The 17419-nt window shown below is 42.4% G+C and overlaps 2 protein-coding genes across 11 annotated transcripts in view; one reads left to right on the forward strand and one right to left on the reverse strand.

Moving 5' to 3' along the window:
- The first annotated feature begins 48 nt into the window (after positions 1-48).
- Positions 49-4018, forward strand: cbln11 (cerebellin 11). The gene is made up of 4 exons (XM_077011962.1): positions 49-427; positions 609-623; positions 1608-1727; positions 3178-4018. Exons 1-4 carry the CDS (start codon positions 220-222, stop codon positions 3459-3461), a joined length of 627 nt encoding a protein of 208 aa, XP_076868077.1. The 5' UTR covers positions 49-219; the 3' UTR covers positions 3462-4018.
- LOC143518868 (kelch-like protein 33) overlaps positions 2643-17419 on the reverse strand; it is a 27539-nt gene continuing 12762 nt past the window's right edge. For all 10 annotated transcript variants that reach the window (XM_077011744.1, XM_077011772.1, XM_077011789.1 and 7 more), the window contains 5 exons: positions 14262-14433; positions 9672-13980; positions 8391-9330; positions 8151-8315; positions 2643-7214 (listed from right to left, as the gene is read on the reverse strand). In XM_077011744.1, the coding sequence (XP_076867859.1) occupies positions 6695-7214; positions 8151-8315; positions 8391-9330; positions 9672-10773 (2727 nt within the window). In that variant the 5' untranslated portion in view covers positions 10774-13980; positions 14262-14433 and the 3' untranslated portion in view covers positions 2643-6694. The remainder of the gene's footprint in view (positions 7215-8150; positions 8316-8390; positions 9331-9671; positions 13981-14261; positions 14434-17419) is intronic.

Raw genomic sequence — 17419 nt, forward strand, 5'->3', positions numbered from 1 at the left:
CACAATCGTTGTGTGTAACAAATGAAACCTGAACGTGGGTCAAAGTGCTCACTTGTGAAATAGTGGAGTTTTTGTCTATATAGTTAAAAAAGCAACTTGTCAAACATTGTAATCGTTAACCAACAGTAAATGGAACACATTCCAAGATATATAAAACCTACCTTCCGCTATCCCTCAGGTTTCTGTTAGGACAGTGACGACTGACGAGCAAACAGGAATATGATGCTGATTCTGATCATACAGCTCACACTTTTATACGTTTGTAAAGGTCAGGATGCCGATATCATGAAGCCGACAATTAACATCTTCTCTGAACTTAAGCAGCTTCGGACGTTGGTGGACGGACTGTCAGCAGACCTCAATGCTACAAAAAGCGAACTGGCAGAACAGAAGGCCTTAGTTCAAAACGTACAGCGACAGATTGCAGGTAAACGTAATATTCAGTTCTGATCTTGAATTTTTATGGGAATGTTTTCTTTATTTGAACTGTTAGTTAGCAACGCCTAGATTTGTAAAATGGCACCCGATGAAATGTAATGACAAAGGAATGTGAGGAATATGACTGCTGTTTTGTGAGAGATCTCAATAATGTGCTAATAATCCTACAGGAAGTCCTAAAGTGGCATTATACCACAGTTAGTTCCGACCCTACAATGTGATTGGCTGAGAGGCGATCTAGGAGTGCCGATATTACATGTTATAGCACTGTAACCGAAGCTCTCCATGTATTACTCCGCCACAAACAGGTAACCTAGCAACGAAGCAGCGTTTACAAGCCAAACAGCGCAACTACAAACAAGCAGCAACATTATCAAAATGAATTACAGGGAGTTCGTTAAATCTATTGGCTTCGAAAGCATTTGTTTCGATCTGAAACTGGAGGATGAAGCTATAAATGACCAGCCTGATTCCTCCAATGAGCCAAGGTTTGTCACGCTTACAAACAATGATTTGGATGAGCTGGAAATTCAGAGAAACGAAGTTAATACCGTAAAACAAACGTCCTGGGCTCTTAATATATTTACATCCTGGTTAAAAAGCAATGACATTGCAGTCGATTTTAGTATTATCAACAAAAATGAAATGAATCAGCTTTTACGCCGTTTTTATGGATCCGTCAGAAACGTGAAGGGAGAGTTATATAGCATCAGCAGCTTTGTTGGTTTAAGAGCTGGACTGAACAGATACCTGAACGAACATCCGATCAGCCGTGGATGGACAATAATTGTTGTACTTTATTTTTAATAAATTCAACTTTATCAATAGTTGTTTTTGTGTATATTTACCTCTATAATATTTATTGGGTAAGGCTATTCCAGTGTTTAAGTTTAGCAGCGAGCCATTGAATGGAACTATTTTAACTGGCGGAGTATTTTACCAAACAGGTCGTATTTTCTCATCCTCTTTTACTCAAAATCTTTCAATAAACAGCGATAATGGAACTGTGGTATAATCGCAATAATACACTCGAGGTTCGTGCTATAACGGGTAATATCGGCACTGCTGTGCTGATCTACGGCACTCGGCCTGCGGCCTCGTGCCTACGACCGCAGCACAGCAGTGCCGATATTACCCGTTATAGCACTCCCTCTCGTGTATTATTGCGTCATTCACAGCTTCTATGACATCAAACAAGAATTTACACAGGGGACTGTTCACCTCAGAGACAAAACTCATATTTGATAAAGTCCTCACAAATGTTGGCGATGCATACAACCCCAAAACAGGTATTTTATATATTATTAAAGTCAAAGTAGGCTTTGTCAATTCCTTCACATGTTCTAGACATACAAAGCACTGCAATGTAGCAAAAGGTATAGTCCAGGGGTACTCAACTGGCGGACCCGAACGCAGTCCTGTCCGGACCCAATCTCATTCCTGATTAACTGGATACGGACCAAAACAAAACCGTAGCATATATTTCAGGGCTATTGAAAAAACACTCCGTCACAAGTGTTACGTTTGCCACCCCCTCTCAACAACTTACGTTCGCCCCCCCCCCCCCCCCCCCCCCCCCCCCGGGCTACAAGCCTGGTTGACGTTTCGCGAGCGGTGCGAGGGTCCGCGCGGCGAAAATTACGTAATCGCTGAGGCTCCGCTTCAGCGCAATGAACAAAGTCACGTTTTCAGGGTTCATACACCTTTATAAGGTGGAGTTCAAGCACTTGTACGTCACTTTCAAGGTCCATTTCAATATTTCCCAGCATGTTAAACATAATTAAGTTAAATATTTATACATATACTCGAAATAATTCGCTTTTTATCACATTATTTAATGGTTGTTTATTTTAAAAACGCCCAATCTTCACGTCTTCACGTTCTCTCATGTTTCGTCCTGGAATTACAAGAGGCTCGTATTTGTTAACTTAATACAAGAGAACTATTCAGTCAGACAGGTATTTGTTGTGAAACCAAGTAGTTACAATTTAGTACTTTAACCTAAATTCCATCACTTTTCAAACCTGAAACACATAGCAACATTAAAATTGGTCAGGTAAATGTTCATTCCCCTGTTTTGAGGGGTGTTTCTACCACATATTGTTTCGGACAAAACACCACAACCCCCCCCCCCCCGGACCTCAGGTCACAGGTATCTGCCAAAATTGGACCGCGGACAAATTTAGTTGAGTACGCCTGGTATAGTCAAAACATCTTGCTAGTGGTGTCTTGAAGATTGGCTTTTTAAAGTACAGTACTGGATAATATTTGAAAACAAAGAATGTGTTTTATGTTATAGGTTATGATGGCAAAATAGGCTTTAGCACTGAACACACGTGAATTAACATACTGGTTCACTAGCAAGTAATTGAGGATTTCAGATGTGTATTCAGCACCAAATGGATATTTTTAGATAGTAGAGCATAATTGAAATACAATTTAAATATGTGAATAAACATGAACTTGCAAAATTCTTTTAAAGTGGTAATCTAGGGAATAAAAAACTAATTTGAGGATCTGTAAAAATACACATACAGTACTATAATGGTGGCCTTTCTATGTACATGGATCCATCCATTTTAAAATTGAAAGTTGTGGCCATTTCATTTAGGCAACTTCAGTCTCAGCAGAAAGAGCCTGCCTATTACTGGTAAAAAATGAACCGTTTTGTCTATTGTGTGAGTGAGGTTTGACACAGCTAATTTGGATTGCCTATCCTTATTCGTCCTCATTTTCCAGGTGTTTTCACTGCCCCTGTTAAAGGGATCTACTACTTCAGATACTCTGGCAATGCTTTCTCATCCAGAGATATGGGTCTGAGCATCTTTAAGGGTAATTCTCGTTTTGTATCGTCATATGAATACTCTTCGGGGGAGCAGAATGACAATGTTGCCAATGGAGCCATTATGCAGCTGGAAGCTGGGGAAGAGGTGTACATGCAACTTTGGATTCATAGCTGGATCTTTGTGGATTCTCGCTATAACTATTCCACTTTCACTGGTTATCTGCTTTATACCATTTAGTTCTCGAGAAAATGAAAAAGTCTTTGTAACTCCCTTTCTCTCACATTCTCCAAGCTCTCAAGACATGTTCGGTGTATAGTTTTGTAATAATAATTGTTTTCTTTATGCTTTACAACACTGAAATATAAACACTGCTTTTGGGAAGCCACGAATGTAAGACAGTGTTAAAAAAAATTCAATATTCTATTTCAGTCTGATGTCATAAACTTCAGCAGTTCAGAAAGTTGTAACTGTGCAATTCATATTGACTTACCAGGCCTTGTGTGCTGTATATATCATTGTTAGTGAGGTAGGCAATTAGTCTAAAGGACGTCAGGAACACTGGAGACACCCAGATCAGGATGTTTACTACAACTTGTAGGATCTCCATTATCAGAATGGAGAGAGAGAATCAGTGAAAACAAGAATGAACTTTAAAGAATAAAGCCTCATACATTGAGGTCTTGTGTCTTTCACTGGGTACAAATTACTTCAAAATACAAAATGTTGAATGTATATTGTGTATTTCTGCATGTATTTCTGTAGAATATCTGAAATTTTCTCCTGTTGGTTGGGTGAGTAATTCATACCGGAACTTGCAATAAATTCTGCCATTATTGCAAGATTTTTATTTTGAAGGATCTTATTCAGTCTGATTTGTGCAAACCTTCTTTTGTTGTTCCTCCTGAAACTATAGAGTTATGGACCACATACTGTAGAATCTCAGCATGTTCCACACACACTATGAACATTAAGTGTCTAACTGTGAACTGTGTACTCTTGTGCTGAATCAGTGCTTCAAACACACTCTGTACGTCATAATCCACATGCTATCCACAAATCATCTGTTGGATAAAACTCTGCACGTCAGATATAATTTCAGCATTATGAGACATCCTTTATTTTTCTTGAAAGGAAGCTGAAACAAAGTCACCGTTCTCCGTTAAAACAGGCCTTGCATAAAGGTGTCACGTTGAGGACCCCGGCCCCTCCCTTTTGGGCGTGTGTTAACGTCCACGTGCATCGTCTGCGTCAGTGGATCTCCGTGGTGATGGTAATGTCGTGTTATAATCTGTCTCACCTGTGAATCGTCTCGTAATCACGTGGGGCTAATGTGGTTTGTCTATTTAATGTGCGCTCGCGCAGTGTCCTGTGCTCGTCGTTGTCTAAGTCTACATGTTGTGTTGTGTGTTACACGTACGCTATTGCGCAAATTGTAGTAAATAAACATGACGTCAGTCAAGGTACAGGGATTCTGTGTCTCGTCCTTCGCCATGACCCCATCGTCACAGAACGACGAGCCGTTAGAGACACCAGGACCATGCCAGGATACGCGACTCGGCCAAAGAAGAGCCAACGCACCAGCAAAAGGCACCACCGCACGTCTTCCTCCCCCCCGCAACGCCATGCCTCTTCGCCTGCCCAGCGCAACACCACCACGCCGACTCCCGAGCAGCTGAAGCAAGATCCAGTATACGCAGTATCCAGTAGGCGGAAGAATTACGCCAGGGAGCGGTGCGGATCTGGAGGGAGCGTCACCCGTCTCCTTCTCGCGACCCCTCGCCTCTGAGGGTGGGGGCCTTCAAGCTATATACAACGGAGAAGGCCCCCGAGAGCGAGTTTGGGGAGGAGGACTCTCCTAGCGAGGCGGAGGAGCAGGAGGACGAGGAGGAGGTCTACCCTCCGTCTCTAGGTGACGCCTCCACCGTGGACTACGGTGGAGGAGAGGAGGAGGACTACCCTCCGTCCATTTGCTACGCCCTCACGGTGGACTATGGTGGAAGAGAGGGGAACGAGGACGACTACCCTCCGTCTGAGGGTTCTGCCCCTGCCGTGGGCTACGGTGAGGAGGAGGAAGAGGAGGACGAAGACGATTACCCTCCTTCCGAGTGCTCCGCACCGGCTGTCGACTACGGTGAGGAGGAGTACGAAGAGGAAGACCATCCTCTGTCCGTGCACTCGGGCATCTCAGAGTGCACGGACAGCGAACTCGATTCGGAGGACGCGGGCAGTCCGCCTCCCTCTGAGTGTTCTGCTGGGACTGTAAAGGGGAGGTGGACACCAGAGGCGGTCCCATCCTCCGATCGCTCCGGAGGAGAGATGGACTGCTCCTGGGGTGGCAGCCCGGAGCAGTCCATGGAGTGGGACCAAGGAGAAGAGGAAGAGGACATGGAGATCGCAGGGGATCTCCCAAGCAGTCCACTCGGGGCGTCTGCTGGAGGAGGACCGTCCGCCGCAGCACCGACAACTCCCGGTCTCTCTCCCCTCCTAGCTCTCCTCCTGGCGCGTAGCCTGGCGCCTGTTTCATGTTTGTGTGTACCAGTGTTTGTAAGTCTTCCCATTTGTGTGCCTAACCCGTTTTTCCCTTTTGTGCCACTATGTGTAAATGTGTGTGTGTTTGTGAATGTACCGTTTAATGTGTCTAACGTCTTTTCCCCGGTATTCCCAGGGAGGGTGTGCTAGGTGGTCCGTGGCAGACGCTTCGCCAAGGGCAGTTACCTCCCAGACGCAGGACTGAGCGCGTCGGATCCGCCCATCGTTGTGGGTTCGGGGCACTCGGTCCTGTTGGCACCCCGGGACGGGTAGTGCCCTTGGAGGGGGCGTCTGTCACATTGAGGACCCCGGCCCCTCCCTTTTGGGCGTGTGTTAACGTTGTCCACGTGCATCGTCTGCATCAGTGGATCTCTGCGGTGATGGTTATGTCGTGTGATAATCTGTCTCACCTGTGAATCGTCTCGTAATCACGTGGGGCTAATGTGGTTTGTCTATTTAATGTGCGCTCGTGCAGTGTCCTGTGCTCGTCGTTGTCTAAGTCTACACGTTGTGTTGTGTGTTACACGTGTGCTATTGCGCAAATTGTAGTAAATAAACGTGACGTCAGTCAAGGTACAAGGATTCTGTGTCTCGTGCTTCGCCACGACCCCATCGTCACAAAAGGACAATGAAGCAGAATAGTAACAGCAGACCCATGACTCATTCTGATCTGGACAGGAACATGTGTTAAATGTAAAATAAAGCATCATGTATAAGTATAATGAGGAATGCGCACATACAGTCAAAACCTCAGAGCTATCTTTTAAAATCTGGTAACATAAAAGTATTTTTGTTATTATTGCAAGCACACAAGAAGTTTAATTTCTGATGCATCATAAATAATATATCTTAAACACAATTTAAAAAAAGTAATAGAACCAGCACTAGAACATGTCTTCATTTGTGGAATTTGTTAAAATGACTACAGTTAGCTTTGTCTTTCACTGTCTAAGATGAGTAGGTACTGAAAGCACACAAGCTGCTATATACGTGTTGGGGCCTGGTGTTCCACACAGGGTCTCCCAGCGTTGTGCTGCAGGATCATACCTGTGCACCAACTTTGTGTCCCTATAGTCTTCCTGGGAACAGCCGCCGAGGATATAGAGCTTCCCCTCCAACACTGCAGATGCTGCGTTAACATGTGGAACAGACATGGGCAAAATGGACGCCCAAAAGTTGCCGACTGGGTCATAGAGTTCACAGGCTAGCTGGTCAATCAATTGTCCATCAGCACCTGAGACTCCTCCGGCGACGTAAAGGTAGTCTTGAAAGGTTTCCATGCAGTGCTGGGCTCGGTTCTGGGACATGTCTGCCAAGTATGTGGTGCCTTGGTCTGGGTGGTAGAGTGACATGGAAGCCAGGCACTGGTATTTGCAGTCAAAGCCCCCTGAGATGAAAATCTTCCCATTCAATACACTAGCAGCATGGCCACTTAGACAGTGATCCAGAGGATGAACAAGGCTAAAGAAAGTGACAAAAAAGGTTTTAACCTAGCGTATTAAAACTCTCACTAACATTTTACCTTAGCACATCCCAACACAATGCACAATTTGTCCAAATTGCATATGAATTACTAATACTTCGTTTTTGAGGATGTAGTATAGTTAAAAAGGTCAAAATTTAGTATACTCAAAAATCCACAATGGATTCTTAGAACCAGACATTGTTTGATTGTCCCATAATGCATTGTTAGCCAGACGGGGAGGAGGTATGGAAAATCTTGAAAAAATGTAAGCAAGCTAATTAGCTAACAGGGGGTCACCATCTCCTTCGGCAATGCTTCCTCGAGTTTTAGCTTAATTTTATTTTGCTTAGTTAGATCTCCACGCCTTGTTATTGGTTTTGTTTCTATTGTGTCTATGTTTATCTGTGTATTTAAACCCTGCATGTTGAGTTCCCCGTTGTTGGTCGTTGTTGTACTCGTCGTGTTTTCCATTATCAAGGCTCTTCGTTCCCTTGGTTCATTTGGTTTTGCCCCTGTAGTCTGTTGTGTAAATGTCTATGTCTTAGTTCTATTTCTTTTTCTTTCATTAGGATTTGCTGCAGTTACTTTGTTTTATTATAAATAAATTCCCTCCCACACTTGCGTCTAACTTCTCAGCTTCAATTTGTAACACAGGAATTTTAGCCAACTTATTCATATTTATAAACAAAGTAAAATTTCAGATTAACTAGGTTTAATACCCATGTCACAACTAGCCAAGATGGCAAAGACCGTGTTGGCGTAGCAACACTTCATTAACTGGTCACATGATGTAGTGTAGTATGTTAATATTTTGTGCCAAACTACTAAGATCAATATATAGTATGTACCTCATAGTATTAGTGTGTAGTACGCAAGTGGGACACACCCTTAATAATAAACACTTGTGTTTTAGTGCTCTTTATTATTCTTACCTCCATGAGTTTGTATTTGGACAGTAGACTTCGACACTGTCTACATTAACCTCTGATTCTCCACCTATAGCATATATTTTTTCATCCAAAACCACAAGGGCAAAGCTGCTCCTTCTCTCAAGCATGTTGGCCAATCTTTCCCAACCATTCTGGATGGGATCATACCTGGAGAACAGAGTAAATATGAGACAACAAGTAACAGACTTGTCGACTAGTCTGCAATCTGTAAGTCTGTCTTACCTGTAGGTGCAGTTCATAATGTCGGTCTCTCCATAATAATGTCGTCCCCCAACTACATAAAGCTTTCCCATTATCACCCCAACACTGTGGCAAAATCTCGGCTTCTCTGGTAAGTCTGTCAACATCCTCCATTCAATCCTCTTTGTTATCCCCACATAGTTACGGATCGAGTTGCTGAACCATATGTCCTTACAAGGAGTGTGCTTCTCAAAGTTTTCTGTGATCCTTTCACCACCAACAAGGACCAAGGTCTCTTTGGGAAGGTAGGTCCTACAGTCTGACTGAGCATTAAAGGTACTGGACCAGAACTCTTCTAACAGGCACTCATAGAGGTTGTTGGCACTGGCTTGTGGCCAAGAGGCAACAGCCTTCACTTCTTTGAATTCCTTAAAGGTCATAAGAGGAAACTGGATAGTTGCCATAAGCTCACTGGCCTCTTTCACCCTCCTTTTGGGATTGGCCTCAATCCAAGATACGACGGCCTTGAATACCACCAGCTCTGATCCAACACAAAGAGCATTGCTCTGCAGATATTTCTTCAGCTGCTCCACTGGCAGGTCCTGAAACTTAACAGCGACCGCTGCGTCCTCAAAGTGCCTAAGGACGAAGTCATCCGCAGTTTCTTGCAGGTCTGTCATCTCGTAGGCCTTAGCGAAAGCAGCTACATCAAGACAATTGTGAGCATCCATTTCTTTTTGCATGAAACCGAGGCAGAGTGAGAGAGCAGGCTGCAACTGGAACTGAAGGGCGGCGCCAGTGAGCTCAAACACACAGCGCCAGTTGAGATGAAGTTCCCCACTGTAGGAGCAGAACAGGAGGGCTTCAAGCTCAAGTGCTCCAATCAACAGCAGGGACACCGAGACCTGTTGGGTCTCCCTCATGCCACTCCTGAACATGGCATAGAAGTAGTCACTGCTTGCAGTGAGTAGAGCTCTATGTGCTGGTAATGAACAGAAAGCCTATTACTAAAGATTAGAGATCACACTTTCAAATATGCAAATATACACAGTGAATAATTTTGTATTTTCAAAATAAAAGTTTGAAAAATATTTCCACATTGCATTTTTTGTTTGGCTCTCCAAAACACCAAATTCAGAATACAAAGGAGCAAGAGGCTTTTGCTGCTTATGTTTTGGCTCATGCCATACTTAATGCTATGGCCAATCTCTGTGCTTTCTTTATCTTTGGCAAGCAGCAACCATTAAAGGTAGGAGCTTGAAAACAATGATTAGTGTTATAAACTGTGTGGTACTGTTTGATATTTTGTTTGTGTCACCTTACCATGAAATACTCTTCCTTCAGCCTCCAGCTCCACGTCACAACCCAGTCTGTCTTCCCACATCTGCCTGATGGACTGTAGACTGACCTTCATCTGCTCTTCTGCAGAAGTCTTCCTCTTGTCCTCCATCTTCTGCTCTCCATCTTTTTTCTCCCTCTCCTCTTCTGCTTTACAGAGCTCCAGCACCCTGGGAACTCCCAGGTAGACAGCAGCAGTCTGGATCTCAGCCAAAGACTCTCTGGTCAGACCCGTCATGGTCCCACTGTAGGCAAACTCCAGCACGGCAGACAGGCCCAAAGCAGAGACCTCTGGGCCCAAACACAAAAGCATCTCCATTGGCTTCTCTGCATCCCACTCCCGAAGTCTCTGCTGGATGACAGAGCTTACAGCAGCTAGGACAAGAGAGTGGGCCTGGAAATGAAGCCCACTGCCAGTAATCAGTTTGAGATCAGTGAGAAAAAAGCACTGCCTCATTGTCTTCAGAGCCTGGAAGATCTCCGTTGGGTGGGCTGGGTGGTAGTAAGGCTTCTTCGGATCTTCTTCACATTCTTCACTGGCATTATTGTCACTTTCACCAGTTTCATCATCATCATCATCACAATAGTGTCCTTCCTCATCATCTGAGGATTTTTCAAACTCTGCAATTTCCATTTCCAATCCTTGTCCAGAATCAAACAGATGCAGTTCACGAGTCTCATTAATCCCAGACTCAGCAACAAGAGTGTCCTCGTCAGCATCATCTCTGTCTTCCTCAAATCTGGTCGACGACAGGAAAAAACTGTCCCCATTTTGACTCCCAGCACAACTGTCAGCAGATGTAACACTGCTGTTCTCATCATCTCCACCGGCAGACGAGACAGTCAAAGCGTCACTGTAGAATTCATCTTCACTGTCGTCATCACTCCTCCATTGTCCATTACAATCAACATTCTTTTCATTATGGTACTCTCTTCCCTGCAGTTGCTGTGGAGGTCCCTTCACCTTCTCATCCTCTGCCCCAGCGTTCTTTTCATCCTCTGTGTCGTTCATGTTTGTCCAGTTATTACCCCTTAACCGCCTTCTCATTCTTCCTTTTCTTCTTCGTTCCATGATTGCACTGTCCATTTCCCAAGAGCCTCGCAAATCTCTTACTGGTCAAAGCCGATTCACAAACTCTTCATCTTTAAGTAAAACCCACGTCTCCTAGTTTTCTCCTCAACACGGTTTCTGTATAAAGCCCAAGCGATCCTGTGTGTCAGACCACCTCCTGAAAGTGGAGTGCCTGTTATTTTTCTCTACTGTAGCAGTAACTGTACTCCTCATCCTGACCTTGCGTCTATAAGAGAGTCTGGAGTGGAGGCTGAGGAAGCACGTGACAAGGCATTAGATTCTTACCAAGTCAGGAGGTATCAAGTCACTCCTCCACGGCCACTGAATAGTATCTGGGTCAAGCTCTAGACAACAGCGAAGCTGTTTATAGACAGTGTGACATTTTATTTAAGTTTAGTTGAGGTTTGTTGTTAAAAGTGCACAACACATCGAATAGCTACAAAACATGATGAGAACTTTATGTTTTATTAACAAAGCGCGCTGTGTGTCTGTGATGACAATGTAGCTGGAATGTAAGATTAGGATGAAGTTCAGTTGTGGTCAGTGGTAGTTTTAGTGCAAGGTATATTTGACATGTTCAATAAAAAATCAGAAACTGGGTCCATATTTTATAATTAGAAATGCTGTTTTTGATAAATTACATTATATGTTCTTTATAGACAGTCATTAATATTTCAGTTACACACCCACAAACAACCTCTACTACACTAATTTTCCCTCTCAGCTAGTGGTAGGAAACAGGGCTAATGTGTCTTCTTTAAGAATGTGTCCTTGTTTAGAGAGCGTATTAGAGAGAGCGTATTAGACAACAGATGGAAAACCGACAGTGCTTCAAGTCATACATACAAGGGCAAATGGGACAGACGGCCTTTGAAAGAAAACCAACTTGAGGGGCCAGAAGTCTATTGGTGAGGTCAGGGTAGATGAGAGGGCAGAAGGAACTCTCACTCGGTCTCCCTATCAGGGATTACCAGGCGTAATTATCATTAGTCTATGCCAATTCTTAGCATGTTCTGATGCATGTTTTAATAAAGATATGAGGTCATTTCTGGTTCACATGTAAGTGAAATTTATTTATATAGTGCTTTTACAGCAGCTGTTGTCACAAAGCTGCTTTACAGATGTCCGAGTCCAAGCACCCAGTGAGGAAGACAAAGGCAACAGTGGCAAAGAAAACTCTCTAAATGCCTCAGGAAGAAAACTTGATAGGAACCAAGACTCAAAATGGGGTGTTCCTCGTCAGGTCAACAGCAGACACACAATTTAACTCTTATAGGCTACAGTACATCTACAAATGCATACATTTTGTTACTGTGATAAGAACATATACAAGTACTAAAGTGCTGATTATTCTTACCATATAATCAGTACTTTACCTTTTTTTCACTTTTTGTCACCTGCCTTGAAAGGATATTTAAACAAGGAGAAATAATTTAACAAACCTATCTAACAAGAGGAATATTTTTTTTCCATACAAAACAGGTTGGTATGGAAATGACACAGCAAAAGCTATCACCTCCATGGGCCACCTATTCCTATTCCATTATTAATCATTTTCATTGGCTAAGAGAGGTGTCATTAAACTGCAGTGCCAGAGACTCCCAGTCCCATAAGTGGTCCCAGTCCCATAGGTGTCACTAAGCATGTTTCAGACCAACATTTCTGAATTAAAAAAATATTTTTTTCAGTTGGTCTCATATAATGTTCTAATTTTCTGAGATAATGACTTTTGGGTTTTCATTGGCTTTAAGCCATAATCATGAACATTAAAAGAAATAAACACTTGAAATAAGAGTTTCTATTAATTACTGAAATAAATTAACTTTTTGATGATATTCTAATGTAATTTAGATACACCTTGTATGTCTCTCTTATTATCTCTCAGCAGTTGTGCTGGGTGGCACAAATTTTTTTTGTCTATAATAAATAGTCTTTATGCATGGGGACCACATTAAACACTCTTGTAGTAAACTGAATATTCATTTTGGTATGAAACTGACTTGTTGGAAAGAAACAGCATGAGCCAAATCAGGTTTCTCTTGACAGGTGAGCATTGCATGAGCTCTTAAACGAAACAGAAATAAAAACAACAACAACAACAAAATACTTCAGGTAAAAGGTTTGTGTAAGATGTTCCCACATGAAATCATTCAGTCATATGCTGTCAAACTATATTTTTTATTCTATTAATATCTGGACCCAAACTTCTTCACAAACACACCAACGTTAATTTTAAAGCTTCAGGAGTGTACAGGTGGAGACAATGAGAAAGAAAATGCATGCATAGCAGAACCAGAGATTCACAAAAGCAAATTAAACATTATGCCCAGTATGAGCAAACGCTGGACTATTTGACTGAGGTAATGACAAATCAAAGAAGAATATGGGCAAAATAGTAATATTCATAATGAGGTTGTGCTTTTCCTGTAAACGTAAATAACCTTAATGTTCGATACTGACTTTCACAGGAAAATCAGTTTAACACATCATGAGCTTTGCCACTCATCACACATTCAGCCCGCTGGTCTGTGGTAAAAAAAAAAGTCTATCAATGCTCTACCAGACATGCGTTCACAGGAATGAAGAGGAGAAGATGGAGACAGGAACTCTCACACGTGTATGCTGTGTGACTGCAAGACTGTGACCTGTACATTGCATAGGTTAATTCACTGAAGGGACAAAAGAGTCCTCATATCAACAGAACAACAATTAGGTTACCAAAGTTTACCAAATTCCGAATAATAAAAAGAACAAGTGAAATCTATTAGACTTTAAAGAACCCTAGTGGACTATTTTAGCTCTTACGAATGAGTTAAAATAACTAATATAACTAATATCCACTACCTAACATATCAATCAGAGACACAGTGTTGACTATTTAAATCAGCTGTTACAACACTTTCATTCTAAGATTGGTTACAAAGTAATAATTTGTAATAACACATGTAATAACAATGTATCAACAAAAAATATGCGATTTACACAAGGAATCTGTTGAAGATATTGTCAGGTATTAGTAAGTGAGAGGGGGAATATAAAGAACACAATTATGATAGATATGGAGAGAGGGAGGATGAGGAGGAGGAAGAAAAGTGGGAGGGAGAGTTTGAAAGGCCACGCTTGAAGTGCCCGTTCCCTTTGGGGTTCGTTGTTCGAGGCAGCCAGAGGTTCTACCACATTACACCGAGAAATCAGCAGTGGCCTTACCTGAGAAACGCTCTCCTAATGACGACCAACAAGTGTTTCAGAGAGAAAGAAGGAAGGATTAGTCGTTGTATTCTGAGCGATCACTTTATTGCATTTATCTTCTCCATAGATGTACCTCAAAGTGCACATACATATTACAGTAATTTGTAAGCAATAGACCAGCATTGCAGATACCACTTTGGTCAGTAACTGTGCCAGATTACTTTCGAGACTGAAACCTAAAGGTGTAATGTGTTGTGTCTGGCTAGATGTAACATCTGCGCTGAATGTGAGTGTAAAAACAGGTAGCTGAGCACCTCTAGGATGGTTCTGTTGTGTGCACGATTGGGACTCAGCCTCAGACTCCAGCGGTGTGTCGTCTGACTCCGCCCTCCGTCATCTTCACTCTCAGTGGTGTCCTGCCGCGCTATTCGCTGACGCTTTCGCTTACGCGAGCTGATTCGCTGAAGGGAGCCCACAACCTGCAATCTGGACCAATGGGATGCTTTACATGAATCCTCTGCTATCAGAATATATGACATATGTGTATTACGAAAGGTGCCAGTTCATTATTGTAAGATTATGAAAAAAAATTATGATTGAGATTATGAAATGGCAATATGACAACAAGCACACAAACAAAAAATAAGACTGATACATCTTAAACCAATATTTGGATTTTGGAATATTTTAAATTCCAAGCAGGTTCTACTGTACTTTTTAGTGAATACTTTCTTCCATCTTGTCAGTCTACCCAAAGACCTGATTAGCAGAATCCTGCCTTCTGTCCTGCACTGATAGTTGTCCTTCCAAAAAGAAACTCTGAGGGCGTACTCACACTAGGCACGGTTTGCTCGTTCCGTGCTGGGGCCCGGTTATCCCCCCTCCCCACTCCCCCTCTGGCCTGCACTCACACTGGCTTCAGCAACCCGGCCCGAGCACGCTTACGTCATCACAACGCCGCTTTATTTGGAAAAATGCGCGCTCGCACAAAACTATGGAGTTCACAATTCTCTTTTTATTGTATTTTTGGAGTCGTTTTGGGAGTGCAGAAACACGGTGCAAGCACAGATTTATCGATAATTTAACACAACGATTGTCTGCTAATCGCTTTGCCGCTATGACTGTTTAACGTGAGCATCGCATCACTGACGTCATGTTCGAGTTCCAGCGAAATGAACCAATCACACGAGGCACCAAGCGGGCCCGGGCACGGATAGCGCTCACACTAGAAGCGAACCGTGCCCGAGTCCACATGAATCGTGCCCTGGCCCACCTCTTCAAGCGGGCCCGAGCACGGTTAACTGATCCGGGCCTGGGCACGGTTGGAGCGCTCACACTAGCCAAACGAACCGTGCTTCGGCAGGCAACCGTGCCCGGGCCCGGATCACAGAGCCTAGTGTGAGTACGCCCTAAGTCTCATTCATAATGATCATTGGGTTCATTGGGTTCTTGGTATGTTAAAGTCCAGCATTGCAGATGTCTGACCAAAGACCTTCATTCCCAATTTCTTGGTTTGGCTGGGCATACCGACCTATGAAGACTGTTGGTGGTTCCAAACATCTCCCATTTCAGAATGACTCATGTTAAAATGCTCTTGGACAGTTTTAGTGCTACAGAAATATTCAGTTAACTGATCTGTGCCTTGCCAAAACCCTGTCTTATGGGTCTACCAGCTATTTTCTTGACCTTATGGCTTAGTTTCCAATCTGACATTCACCATCACCTCAACTGTGTATGACATAACAAAGGATTTGAATGCTTATGTCAATTAAATTCCAAACACCAATTCTTGCTTTGTCATTGTGGAGTATTGTGTGTAGAAAACAGTGAGCTGGATGAGCTGTTAAATTCGAAATATAGTCAAATGTATAAAATGTGGGACTGAAAACTGTGTGCACTGTGCATTCTCTGTCAAATGGTCTGAGTGCTCATCTACTAGTTATTGGTGTACTCCAGTTCACATAAATATTCCTCCTCGTCATGTGGAACCATTTCTACCTAATCGTCAGACATATTTTTATCTGAGGGTAAAATGTCACATTTTTGGAAGTTGATCCTGTATCTAAGGGAGCTACTGCTATAAATAAAGTCGTACTTGGTGTAGAAAACCAAATAATCTGGAGATATTACACAACTTGTTGAGCTACACATAGTCTGAACCAGGACTTGAATTTTATGTTTTGGGCATGTGTGTTTTGGGCATACTGAATTTCCCATTCGTGGGATCAATAAATCGTATCTTATCTTATCTTATGTATATTAAAATACTTCCATAAAATAACATGATGACATGATACAGCTAAACTGTTTTTATGCTTACAGTTGTAAATCACCTTTTCTTGAAGCAAAAACTATGCTGAGAAAAAGTCTATGAGAAGTCATTTTTGTGCTGTCAGTATCTGCGAAATGAAGCATTCACATTCAGATAAAAGAGCTTAAAAATACAATGTCATCATGTATGATGTGTGGCCTCAGCCGCTAGCTTCTTCTGCTTTTGCTCCTCCCTGGTACCTCCCAATGAAATCCATCAGCACCTGTCATACATTATAGACTCATTACTGTGTTTATAGGCTATACAAAAACTGTCAACTCTGTTCTCTCTTTGCAAGGTATTGCAGTGAGTGAACAATGGACTCTCTCCATCTTGATTGCTTCTCATTATCTTGATCTTTTTAACCTCATTTTCTTAACACGATGCTCGTCACAGAATTAGCATTATTGTATTTTATCTTGTTAGTTTATTTTTGCATATTCTGTTGTTTTATTTGGTTGTTGTTGATTTATTATTTTGATATCATTTTATTCGTTAAGTTCTTGGTCGGTTTTTACCAAGAATGTTCTCTCAGGTAAATATCAACTGCAGTGCTAAGGTAACAGCCAACATGCTGGGCTCACGGGTAAAGTGGTTGCTATAGAGATGGTGTGGGTCATAATACATATAGTCAAAATGACCTCTTTGACTTTCAAGGTGGAACTACACAGATCTTTTTGTGCTTTGCAATATTGATTTCATAAGTTCAGACTAAATGTGTAATAATTAGTGCTGTCAATCCCAGGTGCCACGATTAAAAGTCCTCACCAGGATTTTGCTCAAGCTTGCTAGATTTTCTAATTAGCAATCCAGGTAAAATTAGTGGAATCAACACAATCCAGGAAGCCTGAGCAAAATCCTGGTGAGGACTTTTAATCGCGGCACCTGGAATTGACAGCACTAGTAATAATACAATAAAAGTCAAAGATCAATAGACATGGTTTGGTCAAAGCTCTTAAAATGTCAAAATGGTCAAAAATACTCGGTCATTGTTATTGTCAATGAACTCTCTCAGCACACGCAGCCTGGCTACATCACACGGACGGTATAGAAGGGAGAGGAGAACATCAGAAGAATCTTGCCTGCAGATGAAAAAAAGCGATCACTTGTGCTAAGGAAGCTTAGTATTTCATTACTGCATAAGAATGTCTAAGTCAGTTT

Source organism: Brachyhypopomus gauderio, chromosome 1, assembly GCF_052324685.1.
Source record: "Brachyhypopomus gauderio isolate BG-103 chromosome 1, BGAUD_0.2, whole genome shotgun sequence".
Lineage (NCBI taxonomy): Eukaryota > Metazoa > Chordata > Actinopteri > Gymnotiformes > Hypopomidae > Brachyhypopomus > Brachyhypopomus gauderio.

Coding starts and splice junctions, on each gene's coding strand:
- cbln11 (XM_077011962.1), top strand. CDS start 220: ATGATGCTGATTCTGATCATACAGCTCACACTTTTATACGTTTGTAAA. Junction 1,728..3,177: donor TGCATACAACCCCAAAACAG/GTATTTTATATA, acceptor CTCATTTTCCAG/GTGTTTTCACTGCCCCTGTT.